General features: G+C 49.6%; 1 protein-coding gene across 5 annotated transcripts in view; it reads right to left on the bottom strand.

The window, feature by feature from the left end:
• The window catches only part of Rin3 (Ras and Rab interactor 3), a 108,015-nt gene that overhangs the window by 16,724 nt on the left and 64,484 nt on the right, over positions 1-26,807 (bottom strand). For 4 of the 5 annotated variants that reach the window (XR_003950041.1, XM_030246670.1, NM_177620.4 and 1 more), the window contains 4 exons: positions 23,177-23,249; positions 15,335-15,426; positions 4,283-5,767; positions 253-561 (listed from right to left, as the gene is read on the bottom strand). Coding sequence is in view for 4 of the 5 variants with exons in the window: in NM_177620.4 (NP_808288.2) it covers positions 253-561; positions 4,283-5,767; positions 15,335-15,426; positions 23,177-23,249 (1,959 nt within the window). In the remaining variant the exon portion in view is untranslated. Of the gene's footprint in view, positions 1-252; positions 562-4,282; positions 5,768-15,334; positions 15,427-19,216; positions 19,382-23,176; positions 23,250-26,807 lie in introns of those variants that run through there. The other variant, XM_030246671.1, reaches the window with a different exon arrangement.

Raw genomic sequence — 26,807 nt, 5'->3', positions numbered from 1 at the left:
CATGGACTCCCACCCTCCACCATCGAGGCTCTGTGGTTCTGTGTGTGTTACCATGTTTTAGCACTCCCTGCAAACACACAGGGTGCCTTTTCCTAATGCGCACGGGCACAAGCATGGCTAGTTCATTACCTGTCTTGAAGGCACTGGGAGGCACCGTTTCCTCCCTTGCCCAGATCACCCTGTGGTGTGCCCAGGGAATACCTTCTACTTTCATCCTGCCTTAGTTCTGTGGGGGAGTCCAAGCCTGCTTACCTGGGTTGCCAAGAGCCATGGAGTCATAGATGAGCTTGCAGGTCTTCAGCAAGATGGAGATTTTCTTCCCTGGTGAGTAGGCTTTGTGCATGCTGGTCAGCTTCTGCAGGATCTTCTCCATGACAGCCACCTCAGGCACGCTGGTGGTCACACCCAGGTCGGTGGTGGTGGTGGCCAGGACCACTAGCTGGTTCTCCTTGAGCTGCTGCAGTGAGCCATCCCGGCTGTGGATCTCCAGCAGGCTGGAGTTGATGGCCTCCTTCAGGGGCTTCAAGACACACTTGTACAAGGCTGACTCCACTATGGCCTCTGTCGGGGTGAGAGCACAAAAGTGAGAGGAGGAGCTACCTCCTGCCTAGCCCCGCTGTCTGGCAGTACAGCCTTTCCATCCCTGGTTTCTACTTAGCTCTGACATGCAAGTCACTCTGCAGGTGCACTGGCACCAGAACCTGTGATACCCACTATCCTGGTCTCTCCAATGTAGTGCTCTTCCCAGGGCTGGGATCAGAGCTTGCCTATAAACACACATTTCAGAAGGCACTAGACATACTGCGGTTATGCAGTGTGCAATCTGGGCAGCTGTGTCCTAAGGGCAGAATTAATCTTAATGCCTGTTGCACTTCTCAAAATCCACATGATTTGTTTACATTGTCACCGATACATGCATTCCTTGACTGCACTGCTCCTTCAGCCTGCCAGGCCTGCCTTTACCCCTAGACTTTTGCATTTCAAACTCCCCATGCTGCACAGCCATCCACACAGCTTGCCCTTAACTATGCAGCTATTACCGGAGTCAAGTGCAGTCCTGCTCAAACTGTGGGATGGAGCTTGGATATCATGATAACTCTGTAACATGGATGCCACAATGCCCCTCTAATAATAGACAAGTTGCTGGGCAGTGGTGGCACATACCTTTAATCCCAGCACTCGGGAGGCAGAGGCAGGTGGATTTCTGAGTTTGAGGCCAGCCTGGTCTACAGAGTGAGTTCCAGGACAGCCAGGGCTATACAGAGAAACCCAGTCTCAAAAAACCAACCAACCAACCAACCAACCAACCAAACCAAACCAAACAACCCAAAAGAAACAATAGACAAGTTGGGCCCTGATGGGGTCTCTGGAGGCTAAGCAAGGCTTTGACTCATGGCTGCTGCTCTGGGTGACCCTCTGGAATGGCCTCATCCCTTGACTACTGACCCTTCCAAGAGGAAGCCTGAAGTCCCGTCACTCTAGGAGGGAGGCTGGATGGCTTTTCTCTCTCACAGAGGCTTGGCTGGAAGCTAGTCTTGTGCCTGCTTCTGCCCTTTTACCAGGAGAGCACAAATTGCCTGTCTCTCACCCAACATTGTGGAGAATCTGTCCTGGCAGCTGGCCACCCAGGGACAGCTGTCATCCCACTGTTTCTGACAAGTCAAGTTCAGACTTCCTTTGCTTTGCCCAGGATCGCCTTATACTGGTGACAGTTCATATTGAGTGTCAACCTCATTGGATCTAGAAGCCCTTTGGGGACAATCTGTGGGCGTGTCTGAAGGGAAATTTCAAGATTAGGTTAATGCAGGTGGAAGACCCACCCTAAATGTGAGCAGCATGATTCCATTGTGGCCTTGGGTCCTACCTAGATTGAACAAGGAACAAAGGAACTGAACACCAGCATTCATCTATGCTTCCTGACTGTGACTGCAGCTGCCTCATGCTCCTGCTTTGGGCCCTACCTTCCCCCTCACAGCGACTGTATCCTCAAACTTGAAACAAAGTAACCCTTTTTCTTCCCACGCTGCTTTTGTTAGGTATTTTGTTACAGCAGCAGACTGGTAACTAATACAACTGGCCCTGCCCTGAGCCATTACTGGATGGCTCTGGATCACCATCCCTCTTCATAACTCTCCTCATGCCCTCTGGGATCCATCCCCTCGAGGCCAAATCCACAGCTCGAGGTTCACAGCCTGGTATGAGAGGCCTACTACTCCTCCTGCCTCATCTCCCACCTCTCTGCCTGTCTCTGTGGCATCACCTCTGCCTGGAAGAAGACCCCACCCTCCAACTTGTGCTTAGGCTATGGGTCTTCTCCTCCTCTGTTCAGGCACACATGACCAACCATAGCTTCTTCTGGGCTGCAGTGAGATGTCCACGTCCTTCCATGTTCTTCTATGCCTGTTCATGGCCTCCCAACCTGCATGCTGCCTGAGATCTTCCCTGGGCACATCTACTTTAGTCTCATGGCTGCATGTGTGTTTCTGGGTTCCAGACATCTGTCTTCAGCCCTCATTCTCAGCAGCTTCCATTCCATCTCCTGGATGTCCAGTGAGATAGGAGACTATCTTTATGACATAGAAACCCTGGGCTTTTCTCCTGGTTTGGGCCTTCCGGCTTGTAGCTATGAGCTCCCAGTAATGCTTATACTGGCTCTTAGCTATCCAGAGCCATATGAAGTCAGCTGCGTCTTTGCCCACTTCCATGGACTAGATCTGTGCCCGGTGTCTCATTGTGCTGTCTCCTGCCCAACCTACTTGCCCCCAGTGTATCTTGTCATGAGTGTAGCTCTTCTTGCCTCTAGTCTCTCTGCTCCTACTCAGCTCAAGGACCAGAGCCGTGCTGAGCACACGTGAGGCCCTGGCATTCCTGCTTTGAACTTGCCACAGCAAGGTCCTTTGCAGAAATGCTAAATCTCAGGGTTTGTGATGCTGTGACCTACCTCTCCCCAGGCCACCAAACCTCACTTCCTGCCTACTTTACACTTATGTCATCTTCCTTTATGGCTTCCTGGCTTTCTTACAGATTACCTGTCATTTGTCAGAATAAGAGCTTCCTGAGGGCAGGAGGGCCATATGATTAGCTGGCTTGCTGCCATGGTTTTTTTGTTTCTCAGTACAACAGGTGGAGGCATAGTGCTCTGACAGCACTATAGATATATATTTATATAACTCATTTCCTCCACAGAGAAGCTCTGTAGAGCAAATGCTTGGGTCTCTGGGACATGGTAGCTGTTAGTGGATAAAGTCAGGTGGCTTTCGAATGCAACACCCAGAGCATCCTGCCCAGGTGAGCCCTCTATCCCTGGTGAGGTACACACATAGGTATAGCCTCCTGAAGAGGCAACTGCCAGCCTTAAACCTCAACACATCACTCACCACCTTACTACTGGACCCTAATACGGTGGCCTGTCAACTATATCGGTTCTCAGGATCCATCCATCCATCCATCCATCCATCCATCCATCCATCCATCCATCCTGCCTGCCTGCCTGCCTGCCTGCCACCCACCCATCCATCCACCCACCCACCCAATCATCCATCCATCCAAGATCATTTCCCTCAGGGAAGGCAATACTTAACATTCTTTTTTCCTAGGACCTCTCATTATGAGACATTATCTTGTAGTGACTCAAAGCATCCTTTTTGAGTCCAGAACTGATGCTCTTAATTACTGGGAAGAGGAGAAGGAGGAGGAGGAGAGGAGGAAAGGTTCAGGACCACAAGGAGGCAGTGCCTGGAAGGACAGCAATGTTTATAAGGTAGTTCCAAAATCTCTCAATACGTTTTTTTTTTTTGTTTTGTTTTGTTGTTTTGCTTTGCTAGACAGGGTAGCCCAGGCTGACCTCTCAACTCCCTGTGTAGTTGAGAATGGCCTTGATCCTCCTGCCTCTACTTTTCAAGTGCTGGGACTACAGGTAGGTACTATGATGCCCAGCGACAGCACTGTGGTCTGCCTGAGTCTTTCCATTGTTTATGCAGATGTGTAGGTGGCTGCAGGGAAAAATAACACCTGTCATCACCGAGATTTGAGGCCGGTGGGGGAGGGGAGGGCTGGTGGGCTGTTTGCCAGTAGTCAGGAATGTTGGCTGCCTTGAATCGGCTCTCTAAGAAGTGGTTCCTGAGAGAGGGATTTGGGCCCAGGAGATTTGTGGGAAAGTCAGGGAGGAAGAAGAAAGAGGACATAAGGCAAAGGGGCCCCAGAGGCTGTTCTGTGTCCAGGGGCGCCTGAGTGTATTTATGCACCGCTCTCCCGCCCGCCCGCCCTCCCAGCTGCCACTGACCGAGTTCCTCCTCCGAGTGCAGGGTGGGTTCCACCAAGGCTTTGAGTTCAGTGCTCTGTAGCAGGTAGCTCTTGAGCTGGGTCATCATGGTACGGATCTCCTGCAGCATCTCAGTGCTGGATGTCTGGCGGGCCATCATCTCCAGGCTGTACACCTTGTAGTCCTGCACCAGGCTGCCGAAGTAGGAGCTCTTGTCCTGTGCCAGCTCCACCACCTTCTTATACAGTTTGCGGTCGCTGGAGAGGAAGGCATGGAAGACGCTGGCGAAGCTGACGAAGCTGAGGCGGTGGCGGGCCTTGTCCAGGATCATTGAGGGTTTCTTCTTCACGTTGGGGCTGCTGAACTCCAGCTCCTCCTCTGCACTGCTGGTTGAGTAGGAGTCCTGGTCAGCGGCCGAGGCAGGCACCCCCAGGCTGTCTGAGAGTGAGGCCTGGGAACCCTTGAACTCTGGAGAGCTTTGGGGACAGCTGCTGGACTGAACTTGGAGGTGCTGCATGCCAGCTTGCCGGACAGGACTCAAGCCTTCCCAAGATGCACCAGTCGCCTGTTTCTCAGAGGATGCCTCCTGTATGGGGCTCTCCAAGGGACTGAGAAGGGTTGAGGCCAGCTGCCGGGAGACCCGCTTCTTCCTTGGGGGTGGTACTGGGGGTTGTTTGGCCTTCCCAGGAGGCACTGGTATGCTGTCAGCATGGCTGGCTTTGGCCTCTGTGTCCTGGCTTTGCTCCGTGGTCCTTGGAGGCCTGTCCCCAAGGCTACTTACGGTGCTCTGGGGAGGAAGGTTGAGTGATGCTGTCCTAGAAATGCCTGAGTGGTCCCTGTCTGTTGAAGTCCCCACATTCTGGCTTTCCAGAGATACCCTCTCAGAAATGCGCCTCCTGGGAGGGGCTGCTGGAAGAGCCTTCTTCAGGGGTAATGGAGGGGGAGGGGCTTGGTGCAAGGGATTGGGAGTTGTCCCAGGTTTCATCTCTTCTTCTCCAAAGGGGCCCAGGCCTACAGCTGGGCGAGGGAGACTCTCGCAGGCTGTCATGGGTGGTTGGTTTGAGTGGCCAGGGGGGCCCGGTGCATGGGGTGCAAGGTGAGAGGTGGGCGTTAGGGGGGAGTTGGGCAAAGGGCCAGCAGGCGGTACAGGAGGCGCAAGAGGCCGTGCAGGGCCAGTAGGAGGAACAGTGGGTAACGGGGGTGGAGGTGGGGGGCGACGTGGGGATCCCTTGGAGGTGGGTGAGGTAGCATCCGGGGTGGCAGGCGTAGGGCGTGGAGGGTAGCTGCCAGTAGGCAGTGGAGGTGGATCAGCCGGTAGGATGCAGTCCTCGATGAAAATAGGATTCACAAACCACAGGCGGTCATTTCCCACGGAGAGCTCGATTTCACAGGAACAATTTGCGTAATGGGTTGTAGGCCGGAGGCTGGAGGATGCAGGGGTCCCAGGGGCTGGGCTTCTGAGTGGCTCTGCAGAGCCTCTTGAGTTCAGCGAGGAGTCCCAGAAACCTGAGGAAAACAGAGCAGAGTCGGTTAGCCCTGTTTCTCCTTCTAGCAGCGGGGGAAGGGTCCTTGCTTTTGCGTAAGGTTGTTTTCCCTTCTTGGACTCTTAAACTTCTCCCACCACTTCCTGCCTGGAGGGGAAGTCCCCTGTGCACTTGCTAGCTGAGGGTGGAGTAGACCTGGGAGGGGACAAGAGAGGCCCGGCTTCAGTTCTGTGCCCTTGCCTTGGAGAATACCTGTGATAGAGATTTCAGCGTTGGGGTTTCTGCAGCTATTCAGCTAGATAACCCAGGAAGACTGTATCTTAGGTCTTGGTTTTGCTGTCTCCCCAATGGGTGTCTCAACAGTAACATGGAACCCTACAATAAAAGGTGAGGGACTAGAATTTACTATGGCCATTGCAGCTGCCACACACAGGAAAAGGGAACCAGAGAGCTCTGGGTGGTAGAACTGGACCTGTATCTTCGCACTGCAAGCTGCTGTGACCCGGGAGGGTCTTGACACTGAGGAGCTAGGCTAGTGGACACGTGAGGGAGGACACAGCTCCCACCTTTAAGCAAGCCCTGTCCTGCTGGGTATCTATCAACTAGTCCTCCTAGCCTTGTCTGTGATGGAAGCCATGAGGCAAGGCCTGACTTGAGAGATCTTGGCCTCTGGGTACCATATCCCAGCAAACTCAGGGATGCTCATGGCCTCTCAAAAGATACTGGGCTATATGACTTCTGGAGGAAAGGCCACTCTGAGCTCATGAGAGTGGCTCCATATGGAGAGAAACATTGGTCTCATGTCCTGCTCAGTGTCACCATTTTAAGGGATGGAAGGACATGAGCCAGGCTGGATGGATTCCTGGAAGAATAGCAGACACACTCTTTTGTCCATGGTTCCTCAGTAAGACCCCTATGCAAAGGAGTGCCAAGTGTGACACCAGGAGGGAACAGTCAGGGTTCGTGCCGTAGACCAGCCATGGGCTGCAGTTTTACTGCCACTGTCTTGATGACCTCTGGTCATAGGTCTTGTCCCCACTTTACAGACGAAAGCAAGTGACTCAGGGAAAAAATGTATTCATCTGAGGTCACAGGGTGCTGGGGTTGAACAGGTCAGAGTAGCCCCTCACTGCACCACAGGCTTTTTTGGAGGAACTTGCCCCACTTCCTGCTTCAGTTGCTTTGCCTGCCAGCATGTGGCTGGTGGCTCTGACCCCATGTTGTAAGAACACAGCAAGCCCTTTTGTTTTTTTTTTTCATTGTAGTACTAAGGATTGAACCCAGGGTCCCCCACATGCCAGGCAAATGCTCTACCATGGAAATATCTCCCCCTTTTAAAAAAAAAACTTTTTTTTTTTTTTCAAAATTTGAGGCAGGGTCTCACTAAGTTGCCCAGGCTGTCCTTGAACATTTGATCTTCCTGCCTCGGCTTCCAGAGCTGCTGGGATGACAGATCTGTACCATCAGGCATGGCCACCACAGGTTCTTAATGGTGAACTGAAAGATGCTGCAGGATGGCAGGGACATGCAGAGCCAAGTGTGAGCCAGTTCTAATGATGGCATGCTTAGTGACACTGGCCGTGGCCACCTTGGTGGCCTGAGGTTGTTTGCCCATCAATGTGAGCAGGGTACAAACCCAGGCTAGAAAGCAAGCTGTGCCCTATTCAACTGTGAGCGCCTCTTATGGAAGGGAGCATGCTATTCACCATGGAAATCTTCTCTAGACAGATTCTGCTGCACCTGACAGCCAGTCCAGGAGACCCAGCTGTTACCACAATACCAAGATGGTGACCTTTCATGTGTCTTTTTAACAATATGCAAACCTCACAGCCACGGGGTAAGACAGATCAGGTTAGGTTTTCCCACAGCCTGAGGGCCACTCTTCATGAGGGCCGGGCTATGACTTTGCCCTCCAAGATAGCATCTGACTCCTGAATGACCAACTCTTGGTGCCCACATACACAGATGGTTTTACTATGTAGAATAAGCATTGGGAACACTGCACTCATGATTATGCAAGCCCAGTACAGCGATCCAGTACCCTTGAAGTCTTCCCAGCAGAAGCATCAGGCAGCTGGGTTTACAGTCCTGATGGTGAACCATTCAGTATTCCCAGTAAGCTGAGCTCAGCGTCTTCTGTGCGCATGCCACGTCCCTTGAGACATGCGGTTGAAGGACAAAGTCATGGGGTAGCAGATGTCCAGAACTTCCCATCAATGCCTGAGCATGACCTCACTCAAGGCCTATGAGATCTGTTCCCACATATATTTCTAGAATTATCTACTGAGCCTTCATCTGCTATGCATTTCTTCCTGGACACGCCATATGCTGCCCTATCCTTGGATCTCGGCTGACGCTGTCCTCTCTGCTTAGAATTCTTTTCCTCCCCACCTGCTAGGTTCTTACTCATCTTCAAAGACTAGAAGGTCATGTCTGGAGTAAACTTCCTGATGTGTGCAGGACGCCTGTGTCTCTTAGTCCTACAGTGTATTCCGATTGCAGGGACCACCATCGTGAGTGGTCCATTCTGTGCTTTGGTCCGAGTGCTCCACCACACTCTGGACTTCGGAAGGCAGCACTGATGCTTCTCCATGGAGCATCTCTGGGATGATGCTCCAATGAATGAGCAGTGGGGCTAGGCATGCACACCCAACACTAGTGAGTGAACCAGCTTATTCAGAGTGATCCCCATCTAGGAGAGGGGAGCACACTTGCAAGGCTAGCAGGCTGCACTGCAGCATGGGGGATAGGAGGATGAGGCGACAAGACACCGAGAGGAGGAAGAAAGGAAGGTGCGGAAGAGCTCCAGATGGGGAAGGATTGACAGCCAGCTCATCACCCTGTCCCTAGCAGGCACAGAATAGAACAGCTCCACATTTTGATAGCCTCTCATAAGTATGGAGCAGGCAATGGGGCTCGGGGAACAGGTCCAGGATATTGCTTGCCTGCCTCCAGGACAGGAATGATGGAGTCACAGGGCACAGGCTTCTAAGGCAATGCTACTTCCAAGGGAGGGTGATGTGGGCACTGGAGAGGCCACATCTCAGGGCCGGGGGCTGTGTAAGGGAAGCACTGAGGCAACTTAGAGCTTTACGCTCAAAACAAAACAAAAAAAAAAAATAAGGAAGTTGGAAAGTTTCTCTGCAGCTTGCAGAGAGCCAAGGCTGGAGAAGCAGAACACTGTGTCATGCGGTCCCCGCAGTTGGCAGAACTGTGGGCACCATGGCCTGGAGGCACCATGCTAAAGCCTTGGCTCGGTCACCCAAGTTCCAGTAAAGAAGGGCCTGTCCCTTTGATCGAGGGAGCTGTTTTGCTGGTGCCAAGGCTTTCTGAATCTGGACAGCTTCGATCTCTGCAATGCTTAGAGAACCTGCAATGTGCCAGGTGCTCAACTGTGGTGCCTGAGGGCCTGAGGGTTCCTGAGCCATGGAAATGGTTAGAAAGCCCAGGGAACTGGGGGAATACAGATTTTTGTAGCACCCGAAGGTGGGTTGTTGGATTTTAATTCGAAATCAAGTGTTTTGTTTAGTGTGTATGTGGGCACACGCAGGTACATGTGTGTGCATGTGGATCTGGAGGACAACCTTGATTGTTGTGCCCTGGGCACCATCCACTTTGCTTTTTGAGACCGTTTCTCATTGGTTTGGAACTCACCAAATAGCTAGTTTGGCTGGCCGCAGTGGTGGGGTTTACAAGCACAGGCCACCATGCCTGACTTTTTAATGTGGGTCCTAGGGCTCAAATCAGATCTTCACGCTTGCAAGGCAAGCACTTTACCAATTGAACTACCTCCTCAGTCCCCCAATCCGAAAAGTCAACAAATCTCAAGAATTAACTTGCTAGGAAATATTCTCATTTTGTGCCATACAGGAAAAAGCAAAGAACATGCAAGCCTGGGGGAACTGTATGGTGCATGGCTTCCCTGTCTTTAAAACACTAAGTATCGGGCTGGAGAGATGGCTCAGTGGGTAAGAGCACCCGACTGCTCTTCCGAAGGTCCGGAGTTCAAATCCCAGCAACCACATGGTGGCTCACAACCATCCGTAACGAGATCTGACTCCCTCTTCTGGAGTGTCTGAAGACAGCTACAGTGTACTTACATATAATAAATAATAAATCTTAAAAAAAAAAGAAAAAAAAAAGCAGTGACTGCTCTTCCAGAAGTCCTGAGTTCAATTCCCAGCAACCACATGGTGGCTCACAACCATCTATAATGTAATCCGATGCCCTCTTCTGGAGTGTCTGAAGACAGCTACAGTGTATTCACATACATAAAATAAGTAAATAAACCTTAAAAAAAAAACACTAAGTATCTACATGCCGTAGGCATGTTTGAGAGGCGCTACATAGAATCATCTTCCTTCTTTGCACTTAGATCAGTTGCACACATCTCAGTGCTGAATTCAACTCTGTGTTAGTTTTGTGGACTTGCCAGCCTAAGGCTCCTGAGCTCAGGACAGCATCCTTTATACCCTACACGACTGAATGGTGGTGTTTCCAAGTGTAAGCTTGGCTATTCTTGTGTCTACTCATGAACAAACACTCAAGAGCCATCCCACAGTGCTTAGCCTGCAAGAGAATAGCTCTGCTTTGGTGACATCATCCCTGTCCAAACAGCAGGGCTTAGTCTACTCATTAGAGCCAAACCAAAACCAAGTGCAATAAAATATAATCACTGACACAGAAGAAGGAAATACGCCTCAAAAACAAACAAACAAACCAGCCTAAGAGTAACTGTGAGACCATTGGGCGCACTGAAAACCCAGTACATCTTCTGCAAGCTGGATGCTTCTTGACTCTGGGTATGAGAAAAACAACTGAAACTCACACATGTGTTCACACACAGCAACAGCGGAAGGCGAGATGCAGAACTGTATTTTTGCAGCGGTGGAGGGATTTGCGTGATTTTCCAGTGTTGGCTTTTTCTGGTCTTGTCAGTTAAAAAGAAACCCACACCATGCTGGCACTTCATAAAAAGAGAAAGATACCATAAAGAGAAGTGTTTGGAGGATACAATGCAGAGGGAGGGCTTGCCGTTCTCCCTTCTCAGCATCAAATCCAGCCTCCACTCCCTTGGCAATAGGAGGCCATGTTATTTTCTACTGGACCTGGAGCAAGGGAGGAGGGAACTGAAGAGCGGGAAGGAGTGAACAAGGCTGAAAGGATCAGACGGCTGTGGGTACCGACAAAAGGGCACAGAGGTCACACTTACAAAGTCCATGTGTGAATCCAGCTCCCATTACATCCACTTATGGGAAGCCATATAGTTTACCTCCCTCTACCATCTCAACTAGAATATCATTCACACAATTCATCTATTAAAAAAAATTCCCTGGCTGCTTTAATATGGCCATAGCTGCACAATTGTCATTGTGATAGATTTTAGGGCATTTTATAGCTACCTCCCTACCCCCAAGGCAATCCATGCCCGTTATCAGTCACTCCCATCCAGTGTTAATGGTTTGAATGTGAACTATCCATTGCGGGCTCATGGGTTTGAACATTTGGTACCAGCTGGTGATCCTGGTCTGGCTGCGGTGGTGCTTTTAGGAGCTGGAGCCTTGGTGGAGGAAGTGGGTCATGGCAGGTGAGCCTGGAGTTTATAGCTTGGTCCTTTTCTTGCCCTCTCTTGCTTTTTGGTGGAGATGTGGAAGATGTCCTAGTCACACATTCTCATTGCCATAAACTCTTGCCATGATAGATTGTGTTCCCTTAAACCATGAGCCCAAACAGGCTTCTCCCTTAAGTTGTTTCTGTTCGGTATTTTATCACAGGAATAAGAAAAGTGATTGACACAACCACTAACCTGCTTTCTGTGTTTGGATTTGCCTCCCCTGAGCATATCTACTTTGGAGTCTCACATGTGCTTCTGTGAGGCTGGCTTTTTTCACTAAACATGTTTCCATCCCTGTGGTACCATGAGCCATTGCTTCATTTCTATTTATAGTTGAGAAAGCTCTTTAGGTTCCTTGACTCCCATGGCTTCATTTATCAAATGGGTTTCTCCTCCTCTTCCTCCTCCTCCTTTTGGTATAAAAAATGGAACAATGAACTTGTGTCCTATCATGCTTTTGGGTCTCCTGGAAACATTGACCGGACCAAGGGAACACTTGGCCTCAAGACCTCCCCCAACCCAAAGCTGGCTAGTAATATCGCAATTCTCCTTTTGTGAAACAATGGCAGGGTCGGGGTGGGGCTAGAAGCGGAGCCTGGTGGACTCAGACTCGGAGGACTCAGAAGCCGGGCTCAGAGCGGCTTGCAGAACACAGAAGGCTGCAGAGCAGAGCAGAGGCTGTTGCTCACAAAGTCTGATGGCCCTCCCCTCCACTTCTCAGAATTCTCCATGCAGGTTTGAGTAGGTTTCAACACTCTGCTGTAACAGGTGTGTCCAGTCCTTGACTGCATGGGTCTGAGGACAACTGTGAATGCTACCCTCAAGAATCATCAAGTTACTTAAGACCTTATGAGATATTTTTTCTTTTGGTAATTTGATCGCATGGTCCTTCTGGGTGAACTTCGTCACAGTCAGCCTCTTGTTGCAATGTCAGAAGGTTGGACATGCCTGGTAGAAGAGTCACTCAATGTGCTTAGCTCAGTGCCCTTGACAGGTGACCTCATGCAGTTATCCTGAGAGCACAGAAAGGCTGGCAAAGCTGCGCCTTGCCTGTACCAGGGCCAGGTGTCTGGCAGTTTCAGGTCTTCATCTGTTCAGATGGACTGGAAAGCTAACCTCTCCTTGGCTCTGGGTAAAAGTCAGTCTGTTGAGCCCAGCTCTGTGTCTTCAGCACCGGGGACACCTCGTCAGACAGAACCTTCCAGATGGTTCCTCAGGAGAAGCATACTTGATTTTTTTTTTTTAATTTCCCATTATCAAAGAAGTCATTGCCAACAGGCCAGTCTGCGCCATCCCTGGCTTCCTGTGTGGTGACTTTCATCTCCAGCTCACTCCATGCTTGAGGTCACATTCTCTTGAGAGCAGGGCCATTCTGTTCCAGCTAGGAATTCAGTTCTCCTAAGCAGAGTGGCGTGTATCCATTCAGCAAGTGTTCCCAGGCTGTTTCTGCAGGAGGAATTTACAAGGAGCTTTGGCTATCAGCCCCAGGGACTCTTGCCTGAGTCCCAGAACAGGGCCAATGAGTATATGTGAAGTTCAATGCTTGCTGCCAGCTACTTGGTAGACCAGTGTAGCAGGGTCTGTTAAATTAAGGGGCAGTGTGGACTGGATGTGACTTCTTCTCTCACCCTGCTGTCCCCAGACCCCTCTGGGAGAAGGACAGCAGCCTGGCCTGGAAGCTGGTACATGTGTGTCTTCTGAGGTCTGCTCCTGACTTCCTCTGTGATCTGGATCTTCAGTCTTGGCTAATTTTCCTCTGTTCAGGCAACATTGGTGTCTATTATGCCTAGTGTTTTTGGTGCTGTGATCAGTTGGAGACTGTTCAGTGAACAGCTGTACCTTAATAAAAATGCTTTGTCTATAGACATGTTCTGGCTCTGGGTGCTGAAGTCCTGGGTCTCTGCCCTACCACTGGCCACAGAGGCTGTTGAAGCATAACTGTAAACAAACTACTTTGTATACCATGCAGAAGGAGGAAAATTTCTGTCCCCAACACATGTTGGCTTAGAATCTCAGCAGCTATCAGCCTTGAGATCTTGCCTTCTTCAGAGTCAGCACTGGTGAGGGTCAGTCCTAAGTCAGTGTTGGCCAAGCCTATGCCTATAGAGACCTCAGTGTGGCTAGATATTAGGAAGAGCCCAGGAAGTCTGGGTTTCTAATACTGTTATGCAAAAGAATGGAAGCTAGGGATGCCCCCCTTAGAGTTGGTTGGTTGGGCAGAGAGATAGCCAAGGGCATGAAGGCACATTCCAGCTTCCCATTGCATCTGTTCTGGATAGTACTATGTCAAAATGAAATAAGCTAGAGTTATCAGAGAGGAGGGAGCCTCATTGAGAAAATGCTTCCATAAGATTGGGCTGTAGGCAAGCCTGTATCCATGTAGGAGGGTCCAGACCACTGTAGGTAGAGCCCACCTTTTCTGCTTGTCTAGGTTCTATAAGAAAGCAGGCTGAGCAAGCCGTGTGAGCAAGCTAGTAAGCAGCACTCCTCCATGGCCTCTGCAACAACTCCTATCTCCACATTCCTGCCCTGCTTGAGTTCCTGCCCCAACTTCCTTTGATGTAGTGATGATGACGGGTAACTACACAAGCCCTTTCCTCCCAAGTTGCTTTTGGTCGTGGTGTTTCATCACAGCAACAGTAACCCTGATAAAGACAGCATCCATGATGTTTTTCCTTTTGATGAGTGCTGTGACAGGGCCAGGACTGGGACAAAAGAAGCAGGGGTGATGTTGGCCAGCCCTCAGAACTGCCTTGGTGTTGGCATTATTTTTCCCAGGGTTGCCTCTACTGTGATCCACCTGGTTATGGTCCCTGGCTACACAGGGCCCCTCTGTCTAGAACCCCGAGGATCTTCCTATTCAGTGGCTCAGCATGTCTGGCCCAGGGGCATGGTAGACTCTCAAACTAAGGTTCAGGATCCAGCATGGTGTCTCCCAAAGGCATCTCTGCAAAGGCTATTGGTATGATGGTTGGTTTTAATGTCATCTTGCCACAAGTTAGAATCTCCTGAGTCAGGAGCCTCACCTGAGGAATGTCCAGATTGTCTTAATTGGTGTGGAAAGATCCACCTCAACTGTGGGCGGCGCCTTCTGCTAGCAGCCCAGATGAAGCAGGGCATGGTGGGAGAAAGATGACTCAGCTTCTACTTGCCTGACCTTCCCTTGGGCTCTGTTGTGGTTACAGACTCCTGTGCAGCTAAGATAACCAGGGTTTCTAGGATTCCATTGTTGAGAGGACCAGTGACTCTCTGCAGGACCCCTGGAGGTCTTTAGTGCCAGACTGGGGTTGATGAAGCAGTCAGCCATGTGGTTGAGCAATTATTGGGCTCTCGGCCTCTCCAATGTGAGACAGCCACTGTAGGACCACGAAGATTGCCAAGGGGCTGGGCCTTTGAACCCAAGCAACACGCAGGTTCTTAGCCTCCCATGCGTGAGATTGTTGTTAACATTTCAGTGTAAGCAATGGAATATTCATCCTATTGGTTCCTGTGGTGGTTTAAACAGGAATGAACCCCCCAGCTGCTCATAGATTTAACTGCTTGGTCATTAGGGAGTGGCACGACTTGACAGGGATAAGGAGGCATGGTCTTGTTGGAGGAGAATTGTGTCCTGGGGTGGGCTTTAAGGTTTCAGAAGCTCAAGCCAGGCCCAGTGTCTCTCTCTACCTGCTGCTTGCAGATCTGGATGTAGAACTCTCTCAGTTCTGCTCCAGTGCCATATCTTACTTGAATGATGTCATGCTTCCCTCCATGAGTATAACAGACTAAAAGCCCCTGAAACTATAAGCCAGACCCAATGAAATGACAAATGCTTTCTTTTATAAGAGTTGCTGTTGTCATGATGTCTCTTCACAGCCATAGGACACTAAGACAGTTCTATTCTACTAGAGAACATGGACTAATACAACGGGGGACATCCCAGAACCCCTTTGCCTCAATTCCCACCTACTCTCTGGTTCTACAGGGAGGACTTACCCAGGCCCAGGTTGGAGATGGTCTCAAGTTCAAGGAAGCTGCTAGCTTCGAGGATGGCCTGGGGCAGCCGTAGAGTGAAGGGCAGTAAGTCTCTGTGAAGACAGGAGGGTCACAGTCAGGTACTACAGGGGCCAGAGTCTGCCTCCCCAGGCATTCAGATGTCCAGACCTGTGCCTCACATCCTGCGACTTCTAGGGTTTCCATGAAACCTAGACATTTCCCTGGGGCCAAAGGTTAGGGTTGCAGCTGAGGGAGCTGCCAGATCCAGATCTCGTGCCAGCTTCAGGGACCTGGAAAGAGCCAGGGGGCACAGAGAAGACTCCCTTGCTCCTCCTCCCTTGCTAAGCCCATACTTCCTTTAAGCATATTTAGTGACCTCTGACCCTTGCCCTCCATATGGAGGCAGCAAGCATGGAGGGATGCCCTGATGAGCATTTAGCTGGCTATCACCATCTGCTAGCTGCAGGGAAACTGTTGAGGGCACCATCCAGAGATCTCCAGCACCATCCAGAGATCTCCAGCAACCATTCAGACAGAGGGAAACAGACCAAGAGGGGGAAAGCGTTTTTCTCAGGCACTGTGGTGGGCTATGGGTAGATGGTGCTGGGTCCTGGTCCTCCAGACTCCAGCCCAAGGGCCCTCCAGCCCAAGGGCCATCTCCCCAGGCAGGAGAGCTGGTCTCGATTTTATGTTTTATCCTGGCATTCAGGGCCTATCCACCATCTTCCAGCCATTCCTCTCTCCTCTTTCCTTGTCTCTCTCCTGTAAGCCTGTCTCCCCTCCATAAGGCAGAAATGGACCAGAGGACTAAGATGGCACAGAATAGCAGAGCTCAAGATTAACAACCTGCTCTACTACTGGACCAGCGGCCTGCCTACTTCCTTCCTAAGCCAATCATAAGCAAAGAAATCTCATCCATCCACCTGTTATCCACTAGGCGCCTCCTCTGTTGGTCTGGAGAGCTATCTCCCTCCACCCAGGGCCATCACAGCCTCCCTGTCTTCCTCTTCTTTCTCTGTAACTCTAGGTTAAGGGTGTCTAGATCCTGGGTCTTAGAAACCCTGTAGTGTGAAGTCAATACCATGGTCACCTGTTAATGCCTAACCCCCTTTCCGGGAGTATCTTTCATGGGGGAAGAAAGCACTGTTGAGGGGTGGCTGTGGCACATTTAGGGGTCTTTGGTGAGGTCCTGGGGGTGGCTTTTGGCTTGCTCTGTTAGACAGGGTGGCACTGCATCGTCTTCAGTCATTATCACGTGACCATCCTATGAACCCGGGGCCTTCTGATGTCATCTGCTCATTCCTCTACACAAGTCTGGCCTTATCCCATCTTAGGACCTCTTCACTACCTTTATCCAAATCTACAGTTTCAAAGGTTGGCAATATTCATCTCCCATTACCTCAGTTTACCTGGGTGACTCTAGTTTGTTGATGTGGCTTTGGAAAAGTGTCTATCGCAGAGACCAGCCAAGGCCACTCAGCTCTCACCCTGCCAGTAATCTACGCTGTCATTTCACTGACTTCCTTATGATGCTGAGGCGGACCTATCCCCAAACACACGGGAGGTAGCCTGGGCCTTGCTCTACCTCTCTATTAAGTGTTTCAAAGGCTTTCACCACTCAACCCAGCCTCAATATACTCACTGCTCTGTATGGAATGCTCCCTGGTCCTAGACACCTATCCCCTCTGCTTGTATCTGCTTAGATTGCACATTCTCTTCAAAGCCACACCATTGGCCTCCCTTCCCTCCCAGACCTGCTGGTCATTTGTTTCATCACTCAGTTCCTCATCCTCTCCCTCCCAGGGGGGAGGGGTGGGCACTTCTTCCATCCAGGTCAGCACACAGGATGGGGGAGCTGGCTGAGCAATGTCATGTAACATCCATTACAGCATAGCAACCACAGAGGTAGGAGAGCATTCCAACTACAGTCAGTTAGAGGGCCCCCCTTCAGAGAGGAAGAGAGAACTACCTAAGACTACTCAGCTAAGAAAATACCTTATCCGGGATCACTATCACTTGCTGTTTAATTTGCCTCTGGTTTCCTACCTGGTCCTTGTAACTCGCCTGAGATATGGACCCTGATTTTGTCTTCACTTTTTAAAAATGTTAGACTTTGGATGGCTGGCAAGACAGCTCAGCAGATAAGGGGCTTGCAACCAAGGATGAGGAATTAGATCTCTGGGACCTACATGGTGGAATCCCACAAACTGTCCTCTGACCTCCCTTTTCTGTGTCCCCTAGAACTGGATGGGAGACTCAGGTGTTCTCGTCTCTGGATGGATGTCTGCCCAGGTTGCTTCTTTTTTTCATTCTAGCACATAGCTTATGCTTCCCTGGGTTCTGGCTTAGCACTTTCCATTGGCTCTCCCTCAAACGCTCTCAAGGAAGCAGGTCCTTTTCTTAGACCCATCTCAGAATTAAGCAACCTGAGGTTCAGAGACCAACTTGTAAATGGCAGTGTATAAACCTAAATGCAGATCGGGTCTAAGGTCAGATTCTTTTAGTAAAAAACAAAGACCAAAAACTATTTGCAAACTGCCATTGGGCTCCAACAACACTATTAGTTCCTGGTAAGTCTGCCCTTGGCTAGTTTTTCTTTTGGGTAGATTCCTAGTAAGCATGCCAGGCCACAGGATAGAACACTTTGGAGATATGACAGTGCTTGCAACACTGTCCCCTTGCCCCAAGCTTTCTTATACCCATTCACACACCAACAGAGATGGGCCCCAGCTTATGTCACTTTTTGTCCTTCCAATCTTAGTACAACAGCTGAGCAGCCCACTCTAGTGAACTTAGTAGTGGCCTCTGTCAGTGACAATGACATGCAAATTGTCCAGTTTGTGGTTTGGTAACTAAAGAACTCTTAGCACACTGTGAAGGTGGGGAAGGCAGGCAGTCAAAAACAGGCTTAGTCACACCCAAGCATAGAGACCCTGGGCCTTGGGGTAACACCTGGAAAGCTGTCAGATGGGGTGCTAGGGCAGTGGCATCTGTCTGTGCACTTCCAACAACCAAAACCCAAAGGGGCACTGGACACTTTTGAGGGATTCTACCATGTTTTCAGTGTCTGTCTGTATTCTGAGAACTTCCTTGATCAGAACTTCTGGGAAGAGGCTAAAAAGGCAGGATCCACGCCCAAAGGTTAACAGCACTGGACCCAGGAGAACCCACATTAGCGTGTGTGCATGTGTGTGAGCGTGTGCTGTGTAAGGAATTGACTCACGGCCTTAAGAATTTAGGCAAGTGCCCTACTAATGAACGACATCCTCCACAGCTACAGAATATGCATTTTAAAACAACTCTCAAGTAAGAGCTTAATGAACACAGACTTGTGTGGGGATCATGTGGGTGGGATTCATAGCTCCCCCTAAAAAGCAAAGGCTATCGAACAGTGAATTAATTAAACCTACAGACACTCTGTATATGTACATGCATAACCATTTCCTAATGAACTGTAAATCCCAGACAGGGATTTTGAAGGTGGGTTCTTCAGAGTGGATATGGTAACAACCATCCCTCACTTTGGAGGGGCAGCTTACACACCTCTGGGTACCTATACAGCTCTCTAGAGGCCTCTGCTCTAGTTAAAGCTTTTTACTTTTGTCCACAAAGCAACAACAACAACAACAACAACACACACACACACACACACACACACACACACACACACACACACACACACGCAAGCTCAGCAACAGAAGACTTACTCCACCTGCATGGGACACATTCTGAGAGGATTTGGAACAGCTTACACTCTTACATACAAAGTCACTAATTGATTTCCTACTCCCCTATGAGGGGTTTTCTAATGCCACCATCTGGTTCTCTAATTCTCTGGACACCAAGCATTTAATTGTTCAGTTTGGTCGCAATGCTAGTTACCTGGAACTGAAGCCAGACTCTGTAGACTTCGGGGCTCAGTGACTCCCATGGGATCCCCTACTTCCAATGCCAGTCACAAGAGCTGGGCCAGCAGCATTTGGAGCCACTGATGGAGAGCAGAGCTTCACAAGCACTGTGGTGATAACTATCTTCAGAGGTGGGAGTGACCAGTGAGCCACTCCCTGAGGAGGGGGGGGGTAGCTTAGCCACCGTGTGGGAGCATATCTGAGGGAGGACAGGCCCACACAGCTCCTTCCTTCCTCATTCGGGTAACGGCATTCACTTGAGGTCACTGACTGCACACCAGGGTTGTGTTGAAGATCAGACCCCATGATGCTGGGGTTCTTAGCGGAGCCCGGCATCATGGATATGTTCAAGAAGCAATGGGACTAAGTATGCTTCCACCCAGGAGGGCAGCCTCAGCATCTCCCATCTCTGCAGCCATTCCTCCTTCCTTCAGTGGCTGCCCTTCCCTTTTGGGCGACATCTCTTCATGACGCCAGACAACTTCAGCAACTGTTGGCTGTTCTTTGCTCTCTCTTTCTTCAAGCCCACTTCCTGCTGCCGCCATGTTACTCTGGGGCTGTCTAACCATGGGTGACAGCATGGCTCAGAGCAGCTGTGAAAGGAAGTCCCTGTCTCTCCAGGCATAGCTTTCCCTTGTCCTCTCTGCAGAGCCACTCCTGGAGCTACCTGGGGCTTTCTAGTGGCTACCCTGCTTCCTCTGCCTAGAACTTTCTCCATACCCTCTTTGGCAGGCCTCCCACAGCTTCATAAGGAAGGCCTCCAAGCTCCATATACAGAAGGGACACACCCAAGGGAAGCAACAAATGGGTCATAGCCACTACAGGCCTGATATGATGCCAGGGTTCAGATCTGGCTTCAGAACTTGGCTGTGCCACTTGATGTCAGTCACACCCCGGTCTCAGTTTTCTCATGGCTAACATCACTAAGAACACATACAATGGTTATGAGTACTACTCTGTACTGGCAACTGTGCTAAGGCCCAATCAGAAATCTTCAGGACAGTCCTGGGCACAGGCATTACCAGCTTTGCGATGTGTGGCCATGACAGAGGTTAGAAAGAAGCGAGTCAATAGCACCAAGCATACAGACACCCAGACAGCAGTCCCTCCCAGCTCTGCACTGTCAGAACTGGAAAGCATTTACAAGAACTGGGGACCTCTGAGGAAGTGGCTGTTTCTGAAGGCTGGCACTGTGATCTCGGCATGCTGGACCCTCACAGATGTCTGAGAGGGACCTCCTGATTTATCAGGCATTGGTGGTGAGAAGGTTGAGATTCTGCTGTGGTGAGGTCTTAATTCTGAGAACGTCTCCACGAGCAGCCCCCAGCTCACAGGGACCTGCTCGGTTGCCCAGTGGGAAGCACTCTTTGTGGTAGAGAAGACTGGTGGGCTTGGGTTTAGTGTGGTGATGGGCACACACACACAGCTCTAACAAAAGTCTAGAATGGACAGGCACTCATCAGCACGCTCTCTGGAGCATCTTAGAATTTAAAAGCTGCAGACTCTCATACCTAAGTATTATTGGTTAATGTTTCTGACAGGAGGCAAGGGTGCCAGGAGAGGTCAGGTGATTGACTGGGAGTCACTTAGCTGCAAAGCGGTTGTCCTATAACTCCAGGCCTGGGGCTCTGGTCCCTCAGCATGCAGGCCTTGTTGCCTGATACACCCTCCCCAGAACATGGTCAGGCCTGTCTCTGTCTCATGATTTCCTTCAGAGAGCCCTGGAGTTTGAAGACAGGAAAACAACTACCAGCTTGGGTAGGGTGTGGAGAAACAGCAGCCAGGGGAGAAAAGGCTGGGAAGTGATGGGGGTAAGCTTAGTGACTGTGGTTCCTGATCTCTCTGGACACCAAGCTGATACCCAGAAAACTCTCCTACAGTCAAGTGGCAGAGATGGGAGGAGGGCCCATGGGGTCCTAGGCAGTGGACTCTCTTCCTTCATGGGCATTAACCCACTCTTCCTCCAGCATCAAAGCACTTGAAATGAGGGCTCCTTTTTATAAATGAGGAGGTTGAGGTTTTGAGGTGTTAAATATTTAGCTTAATATCTAGACTCTCTATCCATTCATCCATTTATCCATCCATCCATCCATCCATCCATCCATCCATCCATCCATCCATCCATCCTTCTATTCATCCAGGCATCCATCCATCCATCCTTCTATTCATCCATGCATCCATCCATCTATCTATCCATGCATGCATGCACCCATCCTTCTACCCATCCATGCATGCATACATCTATGCATCTGTCTGTCTGTCTGTCTGTCTGTCTGTTTGTCTGTCTATCTATCTATCCATCCATCCATTCTTCTATTCATCCATGCATCCATCCATCTATGCATCCATCTATCTATTCATGCATGCACCCATTCTTCTACCCTTCCATGCATGCATGCATGCATCCATCCATCATGCATGCACACCTCCATCTATCCATCCATCATGCATACATGCATGCATCCTTCTCTTGACTCATTCATTGTAGCCCACATTTGCCAAGTACCGGACAGAGCTCCTCCAACTAAGATAAACTTGGAAGTGCCCACCTTCCTACAGCCTAGTGTGTTGTAAAGCACAAAGGTCTCCGGGACCTCTGTAATTTTTCCCTATGAATCTAGCTGGCCAAGCCAATGCACAGAATTATTGCAGGGTGCACTGATGGTGCAGCCTTTTCTAGATTGGACTTCACTCTGCTGATTACCAGTCTCCACTTCCTCATCTGTGTAATGGAGGAAAACGGAATAATCCTTGTGGGGATGCTGGCAATATTTTAAAAGACAATCTGGAGGGAGCAGGAGAGATGGCTCAATGCTTCAAGCACTTGCTGCCCTCATATAGGACTTACAGAGTTTGGTTCCCAGCACTTACATGGTGACTCACATCTGTCTGTGACTCTAGTTGCAGGGTATTTGATGCTGTTTTCTGGCCTTTTGGGGCACTGCATGTACAAGGTGCACATACATACATACATACATACATACATACATACATACATGCAGGCAAACATTAAGACACATACCAAAAAAAAAAAAAAAAAAAAGGTCACAGTGAGTAGGGCTGGGAAGTGGCAGTGCATGCCTTTAATCCCAGCACTTAGAACACAGAGGTTTCTGTGAGTTCCAGGTCAGCCTAGTCTACAGAGCAAGTTCCATGATAGCCAGGGCTACACAGAGAAACCCTGTCTCAAACAAACGAACAAAAATGTAGTGGGTATAAAATCCCTTAGAGTCTCACTGAATGCTGGAGAGAGACTTCCCCAGGCAGTGGCAGATTTGACTTTCAGCTGTAACTATCAGTCTTGTTCTCCTGGTCTGGAGGGTGGGGAAGGGTACTATGAGTGGAACATGTGTTTTAGCAGAGGTAGCTTGGGGTCAAGGACTACCACACGTCTTACCTAACATCTAATCAGCCCTTGTTCAGGGCCTACAGTTTCAGCTGTTGGTTTATGGCACCAAATGTATTTTTAAATTCTTGTTGATCAGAAACCAGTTCCAAGTAAATGGAGCAGAACTTATGGTGGTCTTTCCATCTGAAGAATCCCAGGCTGCCACCCACCGAGGGCCATCAAGCCTTCTTGCTGTCCCTACAGGTTTGTGTGCAGGGTCCCAAGCTGTCCCTGGTGCTGGCCACACTAGAAATGGAAAACCTGGCAGGGAGTCTGAGGGTCAGATGCCTGGCAGAGAAGTCCTTACCAGAAGAGAAGAGGAAACTTCAGAGCTGATCTCTCTTCTTGTGGTTACCAGAGCAAAGACAAGGGACTGTCCCCTCTCACTTCATCCCCCCCCTTCTCTGTCCTCTCCCATGCCACAAACACACCCAAAGTTGCATAGATGTCTGTTGCAACCAGATGAGTGCCCTGCAACAAGTGGGCTTCTATTAAGATAAGAAGGGAATCCTCCCCCACAACCTCCTGTAGGGCCAGGCTACTCACCTACTGACACAGTAGAACGCAATCAGTCTGAAGATGTCCTCAAACACAAGAACTGAGCCTTCCAGGTACAGTACTGGGGAGAGACAAAAAAGGCCCTAGTAAGCATCCTCTAATGACAAAGGGGAGAGCTAACTGTTCTCCTCGATCTGGAAGGTGGCACATGCCAGCCATGTTCTCTGTGGGTCCCGGCACCTCCCACAGGACCCCACTATGTATCAGCTGCCAACCACAGTGAGAAATGGAGCTCACGGTGTCGATGTGCTGAGAGTTCAGGGGTTAAATGGCTGTGGCTGATATCAACGAATACACATTCACACATTCATCATTTTTGGTGAACAGGATTCTAAACGGAGAGTAGTTACAGATGTATAGCCAATTGCAAATGACAGTCTCAGTATGCACTGGCTTCCATGATGCCTAAATCAGGCCCACGACCACGTGCCTACCATATTTTGTTCCCTGAACTGAGGCGTCTACACTGGACTTCCCTGGGCCTCAGTATGCTGATGAACGTGTGAACTGAGTTGTTCTTGTATCTTTTCCATGCAATAGGAGCAAAATATGGTCCAAGTGGTCTTCCAAACTTAGCTTTGAACCCGGAACTGATAACCTGGCTCTGCAAGAATCCCTTTCCTGCTCCATGCCTCAGTTTCTCCCACCCTCCAAGGGAACAGCCCTTTCAATCTAAATATAGAGTCCTCTAGGTGATACCAGCCTGCTACCTAGTTTGCGAAGCCTAGGCCAGTTTTACACAGGTTTGGAGGTTGGAGAAGAAGGGCAGAGATTGACATAGATCAATATAGCAACTGCTTCCTCTTCACCCTGTAACCTAAGCACTGTTCTCAACAGCTCAGGCCACCTTAAAAATTTAATATTTGCCTATTTATGACAAATAGGTTGTGGCTTCCTGTTTGGTTAGATATAAGTATTTATGAAGAGATTAAAAAAAATCCTGCTCCTGATATTTCCACCCTCTGGGAATGTTGCTGGGGCTCCATCTCATAATCTTGAGGCTCTCCTGTCTATATTCTTATTATTTTCAAACTATGTTCATGGGCCTCCTCCCTAGAGGTCAAAAAGGGTGCCCTGAACCACAACCTGCTGGAATGTAGAACATGGAAGTAAGTATGAGAGAAATCATTTGTTCCAGGGCTTATATCTGGTACTGTACCTGCCTGGGGGCTTGCATGTGTGTCTGGCATTACATCACTGTGGCAAGAGCATGTCTCTATGAGCTTGTTGCACATAGCCTGTCTGTGCCTTAGTGTCTATAACTGTAAGCCAGGGTTACAAGTGTACCCATTTTCCAGGGCTGAACTGTGGCCCCCACAAAGATGCATTAAAGTCCTGATGCTTAGAACATGGCATGTGAACTTATTTGGAATGTTTGGTGTCCTTTCTATAAGAAGGCTTTGTGAGTAGACAGAACACCAAGGCACAGAGAAGGAATGACCATGTGAAGACGGGGCGGAGCCTGGAGCTGGGAGACCAGGAAACACTTGGGTCTAAGGCCTCAGAAGTAACCAGCCCCACCCCACCTTTGTTTAAGGTGTCTGGCCCCCAGAACCGTAAGAGAGTAAGTTTCTGTTGCTGAAAGTCATCTAGTTTGAATCCTTTGTTGCAACAGGAAGGAAAGAACACACCACCTTTTAAGTATGAAATAACGCAATTCTCAGGAGCTGCTTCTGATAGCCCAGGGAACTTCAAAATAATGGTAATGGCCCTGAATGGCAGTTTTAGCAGGTAAGACAAACAGAGAGGCCGTTGGTAGTGGGAGGATTCCATGCTACACATGGTTGCATGGAAGCAATAGGCTAAGTGGTGGGGGGGACCCTTTTCCCTCAGTTCTATGGTGTACTCCTCAGTCCTACCTCCTGTCTCTGCCCTTTGAGCCTGCAGGGCTCTCAGCCCTCAGTCTACCCTCTACTCCTAGCTTTGTTTATTTTCTCATTCTCATCGCTGCCTCTGTAGGGCCACACAGAGGCAGCGCTATGGGAGCCTTGGCCAGGTACCAGGTATCTTGGGGACCAGCAAGAGATCAGGGGCATCTTGCTTTCCTGCCTATGTGTCCAGCGTACAACTGGGCCATACACATAGCCAAGGTCCACAAAGAACAGGGTAGAATGGGTCTTCTGGTGTGTGAGCATACCCTGTCTGAGAGAGGATGGTTGCTTAGGCTGGTGTGTGTGTGAGCCTGGGTGGGGGAGAGGTGGTAGAGTTGGGGAGGTTGGAATGAGGGGTTCTGTGCTAAACCATAAACGGCTTATTTAGCAGAGTTCAGCAGCACTGTGCATGTTTACGCTGTTAGGCAACATGAGGTTTCCTCTAGATGTGGTGAAACATTCTTAAATGGTGTGACGGTTGCCCAACTCTGAACACACTAACACCACTGAATTATATGTTTTAAATGGCCAATCATACGATACCCAAACACAGTGAATAGACATGCCCGAATGAAGTTTAAATGAGACTGTTACTTAAAACAGATGAGGACGGTTCACTAGAGTGAGTTTGGCCTTCCTGCATCGTTTTGCTGAGATTTTTTTATTATGGGTAAGAATGACTTTTTTAAGTTAAACATATTTAGATGTATAGACAGTTGTGAGCTGCCATGTGGTTGCTGAGAATTGAACCTGGGTCCTCTGGAAGAGCAGCTAGTACTCTTAACCAGGGAGCCATTTTTCTAGCCCTGAGTATGGCTTCCATAAGCAGGGTTTGGCAGAGATTTCTCCTAAAGTAGTCTATCTGGTATATCCTCATAGACTGCCCAAAACTGACAAATGCCCAGACCCCAGCACTGCCAAGAGGCCATGTCACCTTTAATCTCACATCGCCTTACATGGCCTTGGGGACACCCAGCACCCACTTCTGCACTTGGCAATTTTCTGTGGCACAGAGCCTGCCAGCCTGTCCCTCCTGACCAAGACATTAGACCAAGCTGGTCATGCTGGATGTCAGTGTCTATCTTCTCCAGAGCCCCTCAGTGAGTGCCTTAGTTCAGAATGTTCCAGAGTTCTCACCTCATGGAGTGATACTCCAGCGCCAGCCAGCGGGAGCCAGTCTGTACTGAGGTGGCCTCAGGTGACAGCAATCAGAATCTACTTCTTAGAAGGAGGTCTTTTACCTTACCACTCTCCATTAAGGCTGTATGACTGGGAGATGGGGGTAGAGATGCACCAGCCCAGCTCCTGGCTTTTACAATATCAACATTAGAATAAAACACTGTTATTGGTTCTGTTCCATGGCAACCAAATAGTTATGCTTTCTGAGTGCTGGGATGAAAGGCATGCCCAGCTAAAATTGGAGGAAAAAAATTTAAATGAATAACCTATTTAAAAATAGGCAGACAAGTTCCTGGCAGTAGTGGTGCACGCCTTTAATTCCAGCACTAGGGAGGCAGAGGCAGGCAGATTTCTGAGTTCCAGGCCAGCCTGGTCTACAGAGTGAGTTCCAGGACAGCCAGGGTACACAGAGAAACACCCTGTCTTTAAAAAATAATAAAAAAAAAATAAGTAAAATATCTGAATAGACATTTTTGTAAAAAGAAGAAAAAGAAAAAAGTATACAGGCACACACAGTCAATAAACACACACACACACAAATGCTCGACCTCACTGGTCTTTAGGGAAAT

The sequence above is a fragment of the Mus musculus genome, chromosome 12 (genome assembly GCF_000001635.26).
Source record: "Mus musculus strain C57BL/6J chromosome 12, GRCm38.p6 C57BL/6J".
Classification (NCBI taxonomy): domain Eukaryota; kingdom Metazoa; phylum Chordata; class Mammalia; order Rodentia; family Muridae; genus Mus; species Mus musculus.
The sequence above is the reverse complement of the archived record's forward strand: the minus strand, read 5'-3'. Positions and strand labels throughout refer to the sequence as shown.